Here is a 20,668-nt window from a genome sequence, read left to right as displayed (position 1 = left end):
CTGTTTCAGAAGCAGAGGCAACTGAGATTGTCGTCCTCCTCCACCCCCCAACTGCGCCACCATGAGGACCGACTAAGTAGTGGGAATTGGCTATTCCTTATTGGTATAAAATGAGATAAAAATATAAAAAAATAACACATTTGGTATGTTAGTGACTATTCATTCTATTCTACTTGAGAACTTTTTGATCTGTATGATGTTTTGACCCTAATGTTTGACACAGTATGGTTTACAGTAAATCATATTTATATGTTAAGAATACTGACCCCTACATTTTTCAGCGGATTAAAGAACCTGTTCAGTGTAGTTTATATTGCCTATATGCATTTGTAAAATCCTGCTTTAAAACATCAAAAAAAAAATTGTTGGTCAAGTGAGTACTTATCAATTAATTTAATGTAATTAAATAATGTTATTTAAATTATTTCTGGTTTTTTTTCAGAACAGAGTGTCAAAGTACGACTAAATATTTATTTAAGCAACTCGAGCAAGCATTCCGTATATGCCTGATTTATTTTCTGTTTACATTGCAGACAACATGTATAATAAATTATATGCACTTAAATCTCAACATGTTCAAATACTTTTAACTTGGTTTTAATGCTACCTAATTTAATAAATGCTTTTGAATTCTCAAATTGCATTGCTTTTATTGACGTTTATTTATAAAATGTATAATTATTTCAGAAATGCAGGTATTTTCTCTCAATATACTAGCACACGGCTGTGCACTCGCAGAACAACGCAAACACACCAATGCAGAACGATAAATACAATGCACCGTGTTAATCACTACCGAGAGCTACAGCATAAGTTCGACACCAATTATAAATCTGCCTAAAGAACGAAAACTGCGCTTGTCAAGCGATTTCATGGGGTGTTAATAGTCTTGCTATGATCCAACCTGATGTGAAAAACATCATAGAATATTTTTGAGGAGACATTAAGGTAATGGATTGCTAATTAATTAACATGAATGCTGTTTGATGGCGACTATGAGGCACTAATTAAGAATCTCTTGTGTACCCTGCAGCATCTGTTGCGGTGTTGTGAACTGAGCTTCCTTTTTATGTTTTTCTCTGTATACACACACATGTACCAGTTGCTAAGTCATCCCAGTGTGAACATGCAGTATCCTTGCCATATATTCATGTTTTATTGAGGAAATGCAGTGCTTTTGCTGTATTAATATTCAATTTGTAGCACAAAAAGTCTCTTATACCTCTGCGCAATCAATGGAAATGGTAACGTAAGTTGCATGAATGAACACTCTCTTTCTTTTTGTCAGTGGTCACAAAAAATGGAGTGTTTGTGTTGGACATGGCTGCTAAAATCGATGCTACAGCTGATTACTTGTGTAAGGCCAAATGGGGTGATGTGGATTTTCCCCCTCCCTTTGGAAGAGAGGCCTATCCTGAGGTAAAGAGCTCATGATCAATAGACTATCCATGACATGCAGATGCATAGAAAGGCACTAAAAATTATTTGGACATTTTAGCCACACTTTAAAATATATACATTGGCAATAAAATTATGGACCTTTTCTCAGAACTAACTAATTTTACAGTTAATCTTAACCAAGGTCTTTTTAATGTTTTGCTTTAAGTGTGTTTGTGCTATATTTAAATAAATATTTAATAAATATCTTGTGCAACGGAAAGACATTATACTTAAGTGTGGCTTCAGTGTCCAGAAACATTTTGAGGCATCTGTTTACTATTTCACATTTTCAATGAAAGATGCCATCCGATCATTCATTCATTCTGAAGAGGAAAAGAAAAGAAAGCCAGACTTAATCACTTTCTCCTTTTAGCTGACTCCTCAGAAAAAGCTTGTACCACTCTGATTCTGCTGTGTTTGCTTACTTTCACTTTCTCTTGAAAAGAATATGATTTAATAATTAATTGGAGGCAGTCCTTCATTAATCATTTATGGCATCATGGTGTACATGTGTTTAGTGACTTTGAACTGTATTACAGTGATGAGTCCGTTAAGGCAGAGTGAATCATCTCTTATCCTTACTCATTGTGGGTTTTTTTAGTCTTCTTCTTAATAGTCACACATGTTGACAAATATTTATGGTGCTCCAACTAGTTTCATTGGTTGCACACTCACTTGTTTCATTTTTATATTTTTACAGACTGATTTTAGCTTGAATAAAATCATAGTTTATACATAAACAACAGATACAACTGTTTTTCTTTTCTAACTGGTTGTTTATCCAGATTTGTTTGACAGGGAAGCTTGTTGGTTTAAAGTGAAAGTTCACCCAAAAATAAATTGTCATTATCTCCTCACTGTCATGTTCCAAACCTATTTTATTTAAATAATCTGTGAAAAACAAAACAAGTTATTTAGCTAATATCCAAGCTGCTCTTTTCCATTCAATGAAAGTAGATAAGGACCACTTTTACATGGACTAATTTATGGAAATTTTTGACCTTTTTTGGAGCTTGACAGCCCCAGTCCCCAACGACATTTTTTGGTTTGGTCTGGACCATCATGCAGTTGAGTAAAAGACGGGATTTTGTTTTCTTTTTTTTTCTTTAATGAAATATTTGGAAAACACACTCTTAAGGTTTCTTCCACTTGGCATTTTCATTAACGGTGCCTTGAGAAATGATGCACAGTAAACAGAATTAATCCTTTTTGACATTTTTGGGTGCTTATCTAGCTACGTCAAACCCTTGCAAAAAATAACAATGTTATCCATATTTACCTCTAAAATATTAAACCTACAGTATATACGGATGTTTGCTATAATAAAACTGACTTTGTATGACCACCAGAGTCTTCAAAAAAGGACTGAATTAAAAAGACAAAGCTTCTGAAAACTTGCACTATTTGAAAGAGATCCAAAAGATATTTTGTGTTATTTTAATGTAGTAACAATACATTTAGTAGCTATTGTAATTTTAGCACAATTGGGAATTTTTTTTTTCAAAAGTAAAAAGGTTTTAAAGTAAAAAGATTAGCAAATTGTGTGCATACCATACACTTACTTGGCCTAGCATAAATGTTTTTTTTTTTTTAAATGTTCCTTTAGGAGGCATACATTGCAGATTTAGATGCTAAGAGTGGTGCCAGCCTCAAACTCACTCTTTTGAACCCACGTGGACGGATCTGGACTATGGTGGCAGGGGGCGGAGCTTCTGTCGTGTACAGGTACCAATCAAAATTGTGTCTCTAGATTACATATGACTTGAATAATCTCAGTTTAAACTGATAATATCAAGAATAAATTATATTCTGAGAGACGCATGAAATATAGCTCCTAAATATTATGAGTAGCTTGGAATAGGAAAATTATTGTAAGAGACAGATTGAGGTAATGTGCAGAACTGTTGTCAACCAACGACTCTGAGATGGAGCAGATACCTGTGTGAGCCAGACTGCATGTCTCTTTACTGTGATTGTGAAATCACATTACCCATCCATGCCTGATATATTATTATCTGGAGGGTTATCATTCACTTATGCTTCTTTCCCGGTCTGTAGATTTAGGGAGGAGATAGAGCGAGAGAGACAATTTGGAGACTAATTAGTTTTTGTTTATGTGTGTGTGTCATTGTGTTCTTTCCTCAGAGAGTAGGGCAAAGAATCACAAAACCACTGCCACTCCCAAAAACTGTACAAAGCATGTGGCGCAGCTGTAAATACCTATAAAACTGAGATCTGGGAATCCCAAAATGATGACTCAAATTCTCAAGTTTTTTTTCAAAATTAACTAAATTAATCAGACAAATTGGCTGGGAATAAAATACCCAAATATTTAATTCCTGTTTGGGCCACTGGAAGGTGCCCGGCTGGAAAGCTGTTACTGGGCAGTATGCTGTTAAAGCCAAAGCTTCAGATTTAGACCAATTGACTTTGTATCTTGAGCTTGGAAAAGGAATTAATAATTCTGTGGAGGCAAGGCAAGGATAAAAACTATTATCTGCGAAAAGCAAAAGCTTATGCGCCATAGCTCCCGCCACCACTCCTGGAAAATCATCCTCCTTTCTTATCGTGGCTGCTAATGGTTTCAGATTTACATGTACATTTATGCATTTGGCAGACGCTTTTATCCAAAGCGACTTACAGTGCACTTATTACAGGGACAATCCCCCCAGAGCAACCTGGATTAAGTGTCTTGCTCAAGGACACAATGGTGGTGGCTGTGGGGATCGAACCAGTGACCTTCTGATTAACAGTTATGTGCTTTAGTCCACTATGCCACCACCACTCCAAATGATAATAATAATAATAATAATAATAATTTCATGATAATAATGGAGAAAGAGGGCAACCCTGCCGAGTGCCCCTATCCAGAGTAAAATAATCTGAAATCCATTTGTTTGTACCACTGCTACAGGGTGTCTATGAAGTAACTTAATCCATCCAATAAAAGTATTCCTGAACCCGTATATTTCCAAAATCTTAAAAAGAGAATCCCATTCTACCATATCAAATGCTATCAAGTGAGATGGCAGTGACCGGAGACTGACCACATGATATTGATGAAACGCCTAATGTTATCAGAAGAGCAACAGCCCCGAATAAACCGCACCTAATCTATTTGTATAAGAGATATCATAACTTTTTACACTCGCTTGATCTTTGTCCTTTTTAATAATCTGACTGATCCAGGCTTGTGTCATGGTTTGGCGGAAGATTTCAGTTCTTTAATGATTCTGTATAAACTTCTTACAAAAGTGGAGATAATTCTGTAGCATAAGATCTAAAAAATTCAGCGGCAAAACCATCTGGCCTCGGAGCCTTGCCTGTAGGTAAGGCCTTAATTATCTCGTCAATCTCCTCTAAGGTTATCTCAGAATCAAGAGATTTTTTTTTGGCTCAGTCGTCAATTTAGGAAGTTCTAATGGTTCCACATCAGTAGACGAAGTTTTGGAACTATAAAAATCAAGATAGAATACTTTAAAGGCATTATCAATGGCTAAATTATCAATGGTAAAAATTTCACCACCAGCAGATATCACTGAGGGAATGGTAGAAAAATAATTTTATATATCTAGCCAAAAGCTACTTTGTCCCAGACTCAAAATATGACTGTTTTGCCCTGAATAGCCAAAACACAACCTTCCGCAACAAAATATTATTATCTGTATTTCAATCGGGTCAATTCTCTGAGGCCATCAGATGACATTTGGCACTTCAGCTATGCTTCGGCACTTTTAATATTCCCTTTCAATTCCACGAGTTCTTGTGCTTTGGATTTTTTGATGAAAGCGGCATACTGTATGATCCGACCACTAAGAACAACCTTAAGTGCCTCCCAAGCCATGCCCACTGAGGACCAGTTGGTCTCCATATAGACATTAATTTCAGCCTTTAACATTTGTTGGAAATCAGGATTTTGCAAAAGGAATACATTAAAGCGCCAACTAAATGATCTCTTTTTCTCCATATGTTGCAACACCTCCAAGCACACCAGGGCGTGATCTGACACCAAGATGTTTCCAACTGAGCAATCAACAACCGATGAAATGGGGGATTTAGACATATAATCTATTCTAGAATAAATCTTATGAATTGATGATTATGTATAGTCCATACCAGATGGGTTCAAAAGTCTCCAAATATCTTTTACACATTTTTCACATCATGTGAACCGTCAATGTTACTCTAGGGGCTTGCACACTTTTGCTTCACTATGACCAAGGACTGAGTCATCAATAGATTAATGTATCCTCCGAATATTATATCATGAGGGGTGCCAGCGGCTTGTAACATCCCTTCAAGATCTATTAAAAAAAGCCCTGATCATTAGCGTTAAGTGCGTAAATATGAACCAAAATCAGACTTTGCCCCTTTATTTCTCCTAAAACAGCAATGACCCTTCTTAATTTATCTTTACACTGTTTAAGACAATTGATTTGTAGATATTTATTTATCAGTATAATGACTCCCATACTCTTACTTAAGCCAGCACTAAAGAAAATATGTCCACCCCATATCTTGCCAAATTGTTCAGCATCCTGCGGGGAAAGATGTGTTTCTTGAAGAAACACTATATCATATTTGTTACGCTTGAGAAATAACCTTCCTTCTTTTTATGGGGTGCCCCATCCCATTCACATTACATGTGGAGAGAGACAATCCACTCATATTAACATTTGATATTTTTATATAATAAAAAATAAATAAATTGGGTGTCAAAAACCAGATAATACAGACCCATTCCCCATTAGTGCAACAATCAATCCCCGAACTTCCCCCTGAACTAAACGAACAGAAAAAAGAAAAACGTACGCATTAACCCCCGCACACGACAGTGCCAACCGGCATCGATCCCACTATACTCAAAGTCCATGTACGCCCACGAGAGTCACGTGACAACTTTGCTGATGGATTGCTCAAGTCTGGTGCTTTTGCACAAATTTTGTGAGGCAAAATACTTTGTAAAACAGACCCCAGCCAACAGGCAGAACAAACACAAAGAAGTAGATTCATTCACTGAAGTGTCTGGAAGGTGTGTTCCTCCACAAAACAAATTCAAAGTGATATAAATCTGTTCAGTTCCCTCCGAGAGACCAGTGAGCTGAATGTTATGAGTACAGTAGATGACATAATCATTCTAATGTCCCTTAAAAATATTCCACAAAAACAAACTCCAGGTGGCAGAAGCACAAATATTGAACAGATTCCTCCACAACTGTCCCGAAGCAGTGTTATTCCACAAAACAAACTCCAGCCGGTAGGACGAGCCAATGCAAAAATGGCTCCCAGCTTCCTCAGACAATGGAGTTACTGAACAGCGAGTCAGTCCACTAATATAAAGAGAGTGCCAGTTTGGGACATGTAAAAACTTTGCTACCGTCCTTGGTGTTTATTCTCAGTTTGGCCGGAAACATCAGTGCAAAAGCGATCTTCCGTTGATGTAAGAGTTTCTTACATTCCTTGAACCAAACGTGTATATATTTTTCTTCCAATGTGTTCCCCTGAAGAAAGTCATACATACTTGGGATGTAATGAGGGTGAGTAAATGAGAAAATTTTCATTTTTGGGTGAACTAAACTTTAAAGTCGTCAAAACATTTAAAATGTACAATCTTTCTCTTCTGGTAATATGGACAAAAAGAAAACTATTACTCTTATTGCACTACAGATTTTTATCCAATCAAAATTCTCTAGATTGAGAATGTCCCTCCCTCTAATATCACCTGCAGCTGACTAGCAAGTCTTTCTGTATACAAGTCCACACTTGAACATAATACATTGTTCTCACTTATAGTGACACAATCTGTGATCTGGGTGGAGTCACTGAACTAGCCAATTATGGCGAGTATTCAGGGGCTCCAAGTGAGCAGCAGACCTACGACTACGCCAAAACCATCCTCTCCCTCATGACCCGCGAGAAACACCCCGATGGTATGTCCACCAGCATGTGCACATGTTTGAAATAGCAAGTTGCATCTGTGTCTCAAACAGTGTTCATTCTTCATTTTTGTTGTATAGGTAAAGTCCTGATCATTGGAGGCAGCATTGCCAACTTCACTAATGTGGCAGCAACATTCAAGGTTGGATCAGTTAGACATTCAAACTAAGCTTTTATATTTGATAGTTATGTGCTTGGTGTTTTGAGTAACTTTTTTTGCATGCATTAGGGTATTGTCAGGGCTATCAAAGATTACCAGAACCCTCTGAAAGAGCATGAGGTTACGATATTTGTCCGACGAGGCGGCCCAAACTACCAGGAAGGTTTAAGAGTGATGGGGGAAGTTGGTGAGTGTGTTCATGTGCACATTGTGTGTAACTTTGTTAGTGTACGAGGAGTCATTGAAATGCCTTTTTTCTTTTTTTTCTTTTTTCTTTTGTTTGTGTGTGTGTGTGTGTTTGTGCGTGCGTGTAGGAAAGACCACTGGGATCCCCATTCATGTGTTTGGCACTGAGACCCACATGACCGCTATTGTCGGAATGGCACTAGGTCACCGACCAATCGCCACACAGCCTCGCGGTGCCGCCCACACTGCCAACTTCCTTCTCAACTCTAGCAGCGGTGCCACAGTGAGTGATTGTTTGTGTGTGCACGTAGCAGTCTTACTTTGAGTTTACTTGCATTAAAACCTCTCCTAACCTCAAGCATGCCATTTAGATGATCCTGGTCTTTCAGTGAAATAAATTCCTTTTTCTCCTCTTCCTTATTTGTATAGTGTTTAGAGAGCAAATTTTAAAGAGCATGTCTAAGTGTCACCGCATTGAATGACAGAAACACATCCTGGTAAATGTAGCATTCAAAGGAATAGTTTACCCAAATATGAAAATGATTTCAATGTACTCTAGACTAATGCTGCTCCAGTTCTGTTGAACTTTCTGTGGAACACAAATGGTGACTCAGACACCATTAAATTTCATTGTATGGATATACACTCACCTAAAGGATTATTAGAAACACCATACTAATACTGTGTTTGACCCCCTTTCGCCTTCAGAACTGCCTTAATTCTACGTGGCATTGATTCAACAAGGTGCTGAAAGCATTCTTTAGAAATGTTGGCCCATATTGATAGGATAGCATCTTGCAGTTGATGGAGATTTGTGGGATGCACATCCAGGGCACGAAGCTCCCGTTCCACCACATCCTAAAGATGCTCTATTGGGTTGAGATCTGGTGACTGTGGGGGCCATTTTAGTACAGTGAACTCATTGTCATGTTCAAGAAACCAATTTAAAATGATTCGAGCTTTGTGACATGGTGCATTATCCTGCTGGAAGTAGCCATCAGAGGATGGGTACATGGTGGCCATAAAGGGATGGACATAGTCAGAAACAATGCTCAGGTAGGCCGTGGCATTTAAACGATACCCAATTGGCACTAAGGGGCCTAAAGTGTGCCAAGAAAACATCCCCCACACCATTACACCACCACCAGCAGCCTGCACAGTGGTAACAAGGCATGATGGATCCATGTTCTCATTCTGTTTACGCCAAATTCTGACTCTACCATCTGAATGTCTCAACAGAAATCGAGACTCATCAGACCAGGCAACATTTTTCCAGTCTTCAACTGTCCAATTTTGGTGAGCTCTTGCAAATTGTAGCCTCACTTTCCTATTTGTAGTGGAGATGAGTGGTACCCGGTGGGGTCTTCTGCTGTTGTAGCCCATCCGCCTCAAGGTTGTGCGTGTTGTGGCTTCACAAATGCTTTGCTGCATACCTCGGTTGTAACGAGTGGTTATTTCAGGCAAAGTTGCTCTTCTATCAGCTTGAATCAGTCGGCCCATTCTCCTCTGACCTCTAGCATCAACCAGGCATTTTCGCCCACAGGACTGCTGCATACTGGATGTTTTTCCCTTTTCACACCATTCTTTGTAAACCCTAGAAATGGTTGTGCGTGAAAATCCCAGTAACTGAGCAGATTATGAAATACTCAGACCGGCCCGTCTGGCACCAACAACCATGCCACGCTCAAAATTGCTTAAATCACCTTTCTTTCCCATTCTGAAATTCAGTTTGGAGTTCAGGAGATTGTCTTGACCAGGACCACACCCCTAAATGCATTGAAGCAACTGCCATGTGATTGGTTGATTAGATAATTGCATTAATGAGAAATTGAACAGGTGTTCCTAATAATCCTTTAGGTGAGTGTATGATGCAATGAAAGTCAATGGCAACTGATACCAATGAAGTGTCGAACATCTCCTTTTGTGTTTCACAGAAGCAAGTAAGCCATATGGGATTGGAACAACAAGAGGGGGAGTAAACAATGACAGGATTTTAATTTTCGGGTGAACTATCCCTTTACCGTTGATTCACTATTTGTTTATGTCTGGGCTTTATCTGCGTTCTGGATCGCACTCTCAAATATGCATTCCTAAATTAGCACGTAGTAAAAAAAATGCTCTTCTGCATTTGGCCTCCTAAAATGAGTATTCTCTTTCTTTTTATGTCTCTCACCTTCTCTTTGAATCTGGCCCTTTCAGACTCCCGCCTCCACAAGATCTGCTTCTTTCTCTGAAGTCAAGACTGGAGCAGAAAGCTCTTCAGCTCAAAAGACTCGACCTGGAGTTCCAGCAGGTTAGTAACACTCATAAGAAGATGCATAACAGTAAAAACTGATAAGATTTATTTTGTGTGGACTCCCTCTACAGGCCAATGATGGAAGATTTAATGATCAACAAATGAGATTTAGAAAACTGATAGTTCTGTCTCTAAATTAAGATTGAAAGTTCTTCAAATTAACTCCAAAAAGCTATTGGCCTTACTGAGTTTAAAAGCCTTTAGCTCTGGTCACATGAATTGTAGAGTATTATAAGGCTGATATAATGAACATTCTGTACCCTCATGCCTTTATCTGGGAACATTTAGTTGATTGTTGATATATTTGTTTTATATCAGCTATCGTGTTGTTTTGTTTTGCCACTTTTTTGCATGATTGCTTTTTTCGAGTGGTTTATTACAGATTAATAACACTATATTAAAATCCTTATGATGCATAGGTCATTCAGTGTGTTCAGGGCTATTCTGAACATATTAAGCAGCAGAGACTGACATCTGATCTATTACATTTCATACAGTACTTTTCTGAAATATCTAACTTTTTATCTCTTTCTATCTTTGTCTCTGTAGTCAAAAGCACCACTCTGTTCAGTAACCACACCAAGGCCATAGTGTGGGGGATGCAGACACGTGCTGTGCAGGGCATGCTGGATTTTGATTACGTGTGCTCCCGTGAGGAGCCGTCAGTAGCAGCCATGGTTTACCCCTTCACGTGAGTCTTGCCCAGTAAATTTAAAGTAGTCTGACACAATCTTGCATGGATAACTGGCATTATATAGAGTTCTGTCTGAAAGAAAGAACCTGTTATATAGCTGAAGGTTTGAGTCAATTAGGGGCAATCTACACACAAAGTTATTGAGGCCTGATTTCTCTTTTAGTATTGTGGTCTTGAACAAAACACTTTGTCTAGTTATAGACGTATAAGCCAGGACAATCAACTGGCCTATATTTAATCTACCAATAGCCTTGTCAATGTACTTGTCAGTAATTTAAATAAACATTACATTTCAGTAATTTTGTTTATGTCTTTTCTATTGTTTAATTGTGGTATATCACAATTGCATATTTATATCAACATTGGCCATCCTGTCCTATTGATATGGTAAATCATCCATTGAAGACCCATCACAAATTTATACATACTGGACGTCTTTTATCTTTTTAATCAGTGGAGACCATAAGCAGAAGTTTTACTGGGGTCATAAGGAGATCCTGCTGCCAGTCTATAAAAACATGGCTGATGCCATGAAGAAACATCCAGAGGTGGATGTGCTCATCAACTTCGCCTCCCTCCGTTCTGCCTACGACAGCACTCTGGAGACCATGCATTACACACAGGTCTGTGATTAGCATAGACATGGAAACAGTCTAAATCAGTGTTTCCTAACCACTCTGCCTTAGCACACTAGTGTGCTGTGAAAGATTATAAAATTCCACAAAATAAATAAATGCATGAAAAAATAATATAAAATTATTAATATAAAACTCCAGACCTTTTGGAGAAATGTGCTGTTTTGAAACCATAATCGGTCACTTGTGATTGTGAAGAGCAATGATTAATGTGCAAAAGTGAGTGATATTTATACGCTTATATTTTATTTATATTATTATTTATATTTATTAAGGGTCTTTCTCGTGACATTGAAGTCTATGAAGTGACTTTACGCCAAAGAGTTTTTCACACACATAATGTCTTTGAGAGCAACAAAAAATATTTAAAAACTGTCCAGATTTGTGAAGAGACATTGAAGTGAAGAGTCTCATAATTTCTTTTAATTAAATATTACCTTATCATTTACGAATATCAGAGACCCCAGTTATTGAACTAATTTAAATTCACCAAGAAAACGCTTCAACCTCAACATAAATGAGTCCTTTTATTAATTTCTGCTATCAAAGCAACTGTAAGCCTTTTTTTCTCTCTTCCAAATACATGTTTTCAATGTTTATTGTGCACACCTCCCACTTTAAGTGGCAAACTCGTAACTCGTTTTATTCACTTTCTGCAACTCTTGTCATGTGGAGCGCAATGCGGTGCTTGATGCTGGTGTTGAACGGAGCGTTTACACCTCGACTCAACTCATGTGAAATGCGCTTTACAAAGACGAAAGAACATTATTGAAACTCAAAATACATGCCAGCCCAGATATGTATGACTTTTTTTCATCTGCTGAACACAAATATAGTATATAAGAATATTTCAGCTCTGTAGGTCCATACAATGCAAGTAAATGGAGGCCAAAACTTTTAAGCTCCAAAAAGCACATATAGGGAGCAGCATAAAAGTAATCCATAAGACACCAGTGATTATTGTGGTCTTTTCTGATAAAAGCTATGCTCTGCAGTTTAAATAGGCTACTGCAGGAAAATGATACTGTAGATCTGATGTGTTTATAATTCTTATACTGAAGTGAGTAGATTTGTAGCCTTGCAAGTTTTAATAAAGGAGAAGGTAACACTATTATTGTTGTCTTTTTGGATGAAAAATAATGCTCAGACTGAAGGAAGACTATAGATCTGCTTTTCTTTTAATGCTTAAACACTATAAAGTGTTTTGGTAGATTTCGGTCATGAATGACTCAAAATGATTCACTGACTCACTCATAGCACATAAGATGCTCATTTGTTGCCACCTAGTGACATTTCCAGAAGGGGTCACAGAACTAATCAGTTAATAAAATTGAACAGATTTGTGAAACGGAAGCAAGCCTAACCAAAATACTCTATTTTGCAGCTAATTCTGCAAAAATATAAACGTAAATCACTAAAATAGCTGGAATTGGTGCTTTTAGCTTATTCTTAAAAACATATCCCCAGAATAAATGTCCGTGGACCAGTGGTAGTCTTACCTTTTTCTCCTTTTTCTTTTGCATCCCTGTAATTTATTGTGGCAAATGAGAAAAGAAGCAAATCTGTTGTTTTTTTTCATTACCCATTTAGCGCTCTTGTCATCTGTGACCTCACACAGTATAGCCTACCTATATGGTTTGTTTTTTTTTCTATTAAATGTTTTTGCACAGCCGAATTTCAAACATTAAAAGTAAACGCGCTACTAAGACAGACAGAAAACATAGAAAAGTCATTGAAAAGGAAAAATATTGACTATGGTTAGCCTATGTGGTATAGTGGTGTGCCGTAGAATTTTTTTAGTCAAAAAGTGCCGTGGCAGAAAAAAGGTTGAGAAACACTGGTCTAAATTAGCTTTGAAAAACCATTGTGATCTGTTTGTTGACCTTTTTGTATTTATGTGCAGATCCGCACCATAGCGATCATAGCTGAGGGGATCCCAGAGGCAATGACTCGCAAGATCATCAAAATGGCAGATGAGAAGGGAGTCACCATTATTGGCCCTGCAACGGTAAGACTGTAAGACTCAACGTGTGTACATTACAGAAGTTAGGTAAATTTGACAATATCCCTTTGGGGACATTTAGAGATGTCCTCAAATAGATGGATGGATAGTGTATGTATGTGGATGAATGTATTGAAGGATAGATAGATAGATGGATGGAAACTGTAGATGGATGTATTGATGGAAATTGGATGGATGGATGGATGGATGGATGGATGGATGGAAATTATAGATGGATGGAAACTGTAGATGGATTTATAGATAGATGATGGATCGAATTAATGTAAAACAGGACTCTGTCTGTCTTTCTGTCTATCTATGATATGTCCTCATTTAAATAGCTTATTAATCACATGAAACACTGGAGACTGAATGTACTGTATATGTGTGTGTTGCAGGTTGGTGGTATTAAACCGGGCTGTTTTAAGATTGGTAACACTGGTGGAATGCTTGATAACATCTTGGCTTCTAAGCTGTACAGGCCAGGCAGTGTTGCCTATGTGTCTCGCTCTGGAGGAATGTCCAATGAGCTCAACAACATCATCTCACGCACTACTGACGGAGTCTATGAAGGAGTTGCCATTGGAGGAGACAGGTGTGTTTGCGTCTTTGGAATTATGAAATAATTAAACTTAATTTAAAATCAGTGATTTTGAGTTTAAACCCAATGTCTCTCCTGTAGGTATCCAGGCTCTGTGTTTATGGATCACGTTTTGAGGTATCAGGACACACCAGGAGTGAAGATGATCGTTGTGCTTGGAGAGGTGAGTGAACCATTTATTCAGCCACTTAAAGTCTTGTAGTGGAAAACAGCTTGGACCTCAATATGGATAATGGAAAATAAATAATTCAGAGTCCGTTGAAGAGATTAACTGAAGATAACAATCTAACTTCAGTCAAAGTCAGAAGTGAAGACCTTGTTACCAAATGAGTAATAAGTAATTATAGTCATATGCAAGATTGAATGCAAGGTGTCATTGTTACAAAAATATTCTTGATCTGCCTTTGTGCAAACAATAATTAGGTAGCCATAACATTAATCAAGTTCACATCATAGGTTTAGCAGACTTGTCTGTAGGTGTCATAGGTTAGTTACTGTTACTAGTTACTATGTATCTCATTTCATAAATGAAATTAGTTTGTGGAATACACTGATTCTTATAGGTCTTCTCTGCATCAGTCTCTCTCAGACACTTTCTTTTTTTGTTAGATTGGAGGAAATGAAGAGTACAAGATTTGTAAGGGTATTAAAGAGGGCAGAATCACCAAACCTGTAGTCTGCTGGTGTATTGGAACCTGTGCCACCCTGTTCTCCTCTGAGGTGTGTATGACTTTGTGATATCTAATGACATGACAAATGGAGCTATTGCATTACTTCTGATGAGAGGCTTAATGCTGATGTGTGTCCATTTAATGACTAATTGAGATAAGAGAACAAATTTTTCTAAACCAACCCTTTCAAACTATCCAGTCCAGTTAATATTTTGGCTGTTTGTTGGCATGGTTTGTGTGTTTAGGTCCAGTTTGGCCATGCTGGAGCTTGTGCCAACCAGGCATCTGAAACTGCAGTTGCTAAAAACATAGCTCTTGAAGAGGCTGGAGCTTGTGTGCCTAAGAGCTTTGATGAACTGGGTGATGTCATCAAGTAAGTCGTGGCACTTTGACAGTCATACTCACACAGAAGTGGAGTTTTGGGGAATATTGAGGAGTTATTTATGGCAGCAGCATATGGTAATTAATGGCCACATAATCTTTCTATATCTTGTAGATCTGTTTATGATAATCTGGTCACCAAAGGTGTGATTGTGCCTGCCACAGAGGTCCCTCCGCCCACAGTGCCAATGGATTACTCCTGGGCTCGTGTGAGTATGAAGTATTATGCATTTGGCAGAAAAATCCTCACTTATAATGGTCTTACTGCTGGTTAAACATGATCTGTATGTGTTTCTACCTCTGTAGGAGCTAGGTCTGATCCGTAAACCGGCGTCCTTCATGACTAGTATCTGTGATGAAAGGGGGCAGGAGCTCATTTATGCTGGTATGCCCATTACTGAGGTGTTCAAGTCTGAGATGGGACTGGGAGGAACCCTCGGTCTGCTCTGGTTCCAAAGGAGGTGTGTGCATTTCCACACTGTTTGCATTTTCAAATCCTCTATAATTTCTTCTCACTTTCACTCTTTTGGTGAAAATATCTCCTCTAAATCAAAAAGAAAAATAAGAAATGTAGTTTTACATACGGAAAAATTAATATTGTAGGACAAGGAATAGTTCACCTAAAAATTTTAATTCTCTCATCATTTACTCCTCATGCCATCCCAGATATGTATGACTTTCTTTCATCTCCTGAATATTTCAGCTCTGTATGTCCATACAATGCAAGTGAATAAAGGCCAAAACTTTGAAGCTCCTAAAAGCACATAAAGGCAGCATAAAAGTAATCCACAAGATTTCAGTGATTTTAAATCAGTGTCTTCAGAAGCGATATGATGGATGTATGTGAGAAACTCCTTCCAAATGCTTGTTACCATAATGTGTTTGGATGTTTTACTTGAGAGTTATTAAGTGATTCTTATTGATACAATGCAGTCATTTTAAATTCATAAATTAAAGGCAGTACAACAAATTATACTGCCAAGATGCATAGAAGTGTCATATACTACCATGTAAATGTATTTTTACCAGTTTACTAACACCTGTTACATTTCTTTAGTCTTTTAGGATTTTCATGTGTGTTTGTATGGTCACAGGCTGCCGCGTTATGCATGTCAGTTCATTGAGATGTGTCTGATGGTGACAGCTGATCATGGCCCAGCTGTGTCTGGAGCTCATAACACTATAGTGTGTGCACGTGCTGGCAAAGACTTGATCTCCAGCCTCACCTCTGGACTCCTCACCATAGTAAGAATGATGCAGTTTTACTTGCATACAGGCTGTTTCAACATATGTTTTGTATAAAAAGAGCATAGTTTAAATTGCTGGCCCTGTGTGTGTGTTTAGGGGGACCGGTTTGGGGGTGCTCTGGATGCTGCTGCCAAGCAGTTCAGTAAGGCATTTGACAGTGGCATGCTGCCAATGGAGTTTGTCAACAAAATGAAGAAAGATGGCAAACTCATTATGGGCATCGGACACAGGGTGAAATCAGTAAGTACACACACTCATTAGTCGGAGCTATGGGCAACTGGTTGGCACACATTGAGCCTCTGTGATGCCCATGCAGAAAACATGGATTCGAGTCTGGTTCATGCCTTGACCCCATGGTGTGAGTTTAGGGCGTGGCTATCTATTGGTTGACCAGTGGTAGGCAGGTGGAGTATTCGAGAAGCCTGTTTATTTTTGCAATTCTGTTTGGTGACACTAGTGGCATAGAAGTTACATACTTTTCAAATATTGCAAACATGTGAGAAATTTTGCAGTGTTCCTTACATTTTTGGTTTTCTAACTTTGCTGATTGATCGATTTTGTTTCTCAGATCAATAATCCCGACATGCGAGTGCAGATCCTGAAAGACTTTGTGAAACAGAATTTCCCTGCCACTCAGCTGCTCGACTATGCTCTGGAGGTTGAGAAAATCACCACCTCAAAGGTACAAACACCTCTGTGTTTTGCTGATGGAATGTCTATGAACATCTGTTTTATCAGGCTTTACTGCAGTACTACTGTTTCACTATTGTATTACACCATGTAAAATGTCTCCCTCAGAAACCAAACCTTATCCTAAACGTTGATGGTTTTATTGGAGTGGCATTTGTGGATCTGCTGAGGACCTGTGGCGGCTTCACACGGTCAGTAAAACAGGAGTGAAGATTCCAGACCTTTACTGCAACAAAATCTAATAAATGAGTCCTCACTTATTTAGTAAACAACACTTATCTCTCGCTCGCTCACTTGCTCTGTTTCTCATGTACAGTGATGAGGCAGATGAGTTTGTGGAGATTGGAGCACTGAATGGAATATTTGTCTTGGGTCGCAGCATGGGATTCATAGGTATGTGTGTACTATGCTCTTAAGTAACATTCATCCCCGGACATTAGCCAAGTATGACAAAACCTCCCTTTGGGACCTACAGGGACACCTCATTCGAGAAAATGATTTGTATATCAAATAATGTTTTTAATATTATTATAAAAATTGCAAAGTATTTTAGGGTTTGGGTCAGTCTATAAGTGGATTATAATTAGCATGATATAAAATAAGTGTTTTTGTAGTGTTTTGTATGTGATATCTGTCTGAGAGTTCAGTGATGAAGGAAAACAACCATTTCTCTTTTTTCCAGGTCATTATCTGGATCAGAAGAGGTTAAAACAGGGTTTATACCGCCATCCTTGGGATGATATTTCTTATGTACTACCAGAACATATGACCATGTAATGATGAAAGCTAGTTAACGGTTAACTTCAATTTACTGCGGGGTCAGAACTGAATAGAACGGAATCAAAAGAAGTTTTCATATTTGTTAATGTAAATGCATTCCTGTAAATGTGGGTGGGTTTGTGTGCGTTGCTGCTGTTGTTGTTGTTGTTTTGTTTGTTTCTTTTGGGGGGGGGGTGTGTGATCTTGTGTATGCAAGAATGTAAAACTGAATTACTGTCTTGCTATAAACTCAAGTTGTAGTCAATAACTTAAATTACCTAGCTTTCATTTGCTGTGTTGCTAAGTCATTTAAAACTGTGAAAAAACACTAAAACATTCAAAATCTCTGTATTTAATATGTCTTGCTTATATCTAAACCACGTACATTTAGTCATATAGTCATGATACATTGAAAGTCTAAAAGGGAAATAAGATTAGAAACTAGAACACCTGGTTGCTGCATGTCTTTAAGGAGACGTGTGATTAAACTGAATCACATCCTCCGACTTAAGCGTCTCGATAGCTTTAATATAAACAGTGTGTTATTAGCAGATAACAGTAGCTACATATGTTTAAATGTCCTATTGTCCAATCAGCTAATATGCAGGAAAAAAAGTGTCACTATTTTTTAATAATTAATGTATAAAAATCAAAGGAATATTTTGAACGACAATGCTTTTGTTAGTCATACAGCGTGCCATAAACTACTCCATCATGTTTACAGTCCAGCTGCCATTTAACAGTGCAGCTGTATGAAGATCAGATGAAGCAGTACAGTGTCTGAAATGAAGTTGATTAAAAATAAAATTCACTACTATTCACTTGTGGTGTTGTTTTTTTTATCACACATAAGCTCAACTTTGATGACTGTTAAACTAAAGTCTAAAGCAGATTAATCAGATGTCTATTGCTTCATGCAATAATTCTAAATTAATAAAGACATTAAAGAGTAGTTACTTTGTGAACATTGGTGAGGAGGACTTGAAATTGATGTTTAAAAAAGTATTGTGTTTAAAGAAACTGCCCAGTAGATGGCACTGTGCTAAAATGCAAATACAGAGGCCCTCCAGAAACACTTGGCCCCACAATTTGTTACAGACCACCAGAAGTACTGATTGAAGAATAGCTGTCTAGAAAAGACATGAAGTCCTTTTCAAATTATATCGGTAAGTAAAAATGTTGTGTTCAAATTAAGTTTGGCAAATTTTTGGGGTGTTTAATTGGACCACATGACTGTTGCCATCCAAACCAATGAAGAGATATATATTTAGACCTAAGAAAACTTAAGGGAGAGTGCAACTTGGTTAGACTGACATACTTTGTGTAGACTGGCCTAACTCTTCCTGACGTGCATTATGTAGACAAGCCTGATGTACATAATGTAGACTAGCCTGACTGTTCCCGACGTACATTATGTAGACTGGCCTGACTGTTCCTGACATACATTATGTAGACTGACCTGACTGTTCCTGGCATACATTATGTAGACTGGCCTGACTGTTCCTGGCATACATTATGTAGACTGACCTGACTGTTCCTGGCATACATTATGTAGACTGGCCTGACTGTTCCTGGCATACATTATGTAGACTGGCCTGACTGTTCCTGACATACATTTTATTTAGACTGGCCTGACTGTTCCTGACATACATTTTATTTAGACTGGCCTGACTGTTCCTGACATACATTTTATTTAGACTGGCCTGACTGTTCCTGACATACATTTTATTTAGACTAGCCTGACTGTTCCTGACATAAACTGTTCCTGACGTACATTATGTAGACTGGCCTGACTGTTCCTGACAAACTTTTTATAGACTGGTCTGACTTACTGATGTACGTTAAGTACACTAGCCTAACGTGCATGCGTGCACCGATGGGCTACATTAAAACCACTTGCCTAATATTGTGTAGGTCCTCCTCGTGCCGCCAAAACAGCATCGACCTGCATCTCAGAATGGCATTCTGAGATGCTATTCTTCTCACCACAATTGTACTGAGCGGTTATCTGAGTAACCATAGATTTTGTCAGTTTGAAACCGTCTGGCCATTCTCTGTTGACCTCTCTCATCAACATAGTGTTTCAATCCTCAGAACTGCCACATCACTGGATGTTTTTTTGTTTTTGGCACCATTAATTCTTGAGACTGTTGTGTGTGAAAATCCCAGGAGATCAGCAGTTACAGAAATACGCAAACCAACCTGTCTGGCACCAACAAACATCCTTGTGATTTATCTAATCAGCCAATCATGTGGCAGCAGTGCATAAAATCATGCAGATACAGATTTAAAAATAGGTTTTTAATCATTTTTGTAACACCGAGGTATATCTTTGAAAGGCTTAACTTTTGATAAGTGAGGTGATAAGTCATTTCAAATACTTTTTTGATTGCAGCAAGGACAGCAATGACAGAAGATTAAGAAAATATATTATTTTCTTTGTTACAAGTGTGGAAAAATTGCATTCAACAATAATTTAGGCAGATTGTTTTTTTTCACCCCCTTTAGTCAAGGATGTGAACCATCTCACAATGTTAGGAGCTTCAGTTAATGTTCACATCAACCATCAGAATGGGGGAAAAAATGATCTCTGATTTAGACTGTGACATGATTGTTGGTGCCAGATGGGCTGGTTTGAGTCTCTAGAATTTACTCAGAATGGTGCAATATAATAATTAAAAAAACATCCAATGAATGGCAGTTCTGTGAACGGAAGCGCTTTGTTGATGAGAGAGGTCAACAGAAAATGGCTAGACTAGTTTGAACTGACAAAGTCTACGGTAACACAGATAACTGCTCTGATATGATATACTTCGATATATACTCTATACTGTAGAGAGTTCTATTCTGAGATGCGAGTTAGAGCTGTTTTGGCGGCACGAGGGGGACCTACACAATGTCAGGCAGGTGGTTTTAAGTGTGTGTGTGTGTGCTGTGCGCGTGTGTGTGTGTGCGCACAGTATAATTA

At 38.1% G+C, this 20,668-nt stretch overlaps 1 protein-coding gene across 1 annotated transcript in view; it reads left to right on the top strand.

Moving 5' to 3' along the window:
- LOC127647543 (ATP-citrate synthase) overlaps positions 1 to 18,521 on the top strand; it is a 33,089-nt gene extending 14,568 nt beyond the window's left edge. Inside the window, exons 7-28 of the mRNA XM_052131836.1 lie at positions 1,289 to 1,419; positions 3,047 to 3,165; positions 7,234 to 7,370; positions 7,458 to 7,519; positions 7,607 to 7,724; positions 7,852 to 8,006; positions 9,923 to 10,016; positions 10,569 to 10,710; positions 11,168 to 11,336; positions 13,252 to 13,356; positions 13,749 to 13,945; positions 14,033 to 14,114; positions 14,561 to 14,671; positions 14,868 to 14,995; positions 15,119 to 15,212; positions 15,310 to 15,464; positions 16,098 to 16,248; positions 16,348 to 16,491; positions 16,820 to 16,933; positions 17,050 to 17,132; positions 17,258 to 17,334; positions 17,624 to 18,521. Of these exons, the coding sequence (XP_051987796.1) occupies positions 1,289 to 1,419; positions 3,047 to 3,165; positions 7,234 to 7,370; positions 7,458 to 7,519; positions 7,607 to 7,724; positions 7,852 to 8,006; positions 9,923 to 10,016; positions 10,569 to 10,710; positions 11,168 to 11,336; positions 13,252 to 13,356; positions 13,749 to 13,945; positions 14,033 to 14,114; positions 14,561 to 14,671; positions 14,868 to 14,995; positions 15,119 to 15,212; positions 15,310 to 15,464; positions 16,098 to 16,248; positions 16,348 to 16,491; positions 16,820 to 16,933; positions 17,050 to 17,132; positions 17,258 to 17,334; positions 17,624 to 17,718 (2,663 nt within the window). The 3' untranslated portion in view covers positions 17,719 to 18,521. The remainder of the gene's footprint in view (positions 1 to 1,288; positions 1,420 to 3,046; positions 3,166 to 7,233; positions 7,371 to 7,457; positions 7,520 to 7,606; positions 7,725 to 7,851; positions 8,007 to 9,922; positions 10,017 to 10,568; positions 10,711 to 11,167; positions 11,337 to 13,251; positions 13,357 to 13,748; positions 13,946 to 14,032; positions 14,115 to 14,560; positions 14,672 to 14,867; positions 14,996 to 15,118; positions 15,213 to 15,309; positions 15,465 to 16,097; positions 16,249 to 16,347; positions 16,492 to 16,819; positions 16,934 to 17,049; positions 17,133 to 17,257; positions 17,335 to 17,623) is intronic.
- The last annotated feature ends 2,147 nt before the right edge of the window (positions 18,522 to 20,668 follow it).

The sequence above is a fragment of the Xyrauchen texanus genome, chromosome 8, assembly GCF_025860055.1.
Source record: "Xyrauchen texanus isolate HMW12.3.18 chromosome 8, RBS_HiC_50CHRs, whole genome shotgun sequence".
Taxonomy (NCBI): domain Eukaryota; kingdom Metazoa; phylum Chordata; class Actinopteri; order Cypriniformes; family Catostomidae; genus Xyrauchen; species Xyrauchen texanus.
The sequence above is the reverse complement of the archived record's forward strand: the minus strand, read 5'-3'. Positions and strand labels throughout refer to the sequence as shown.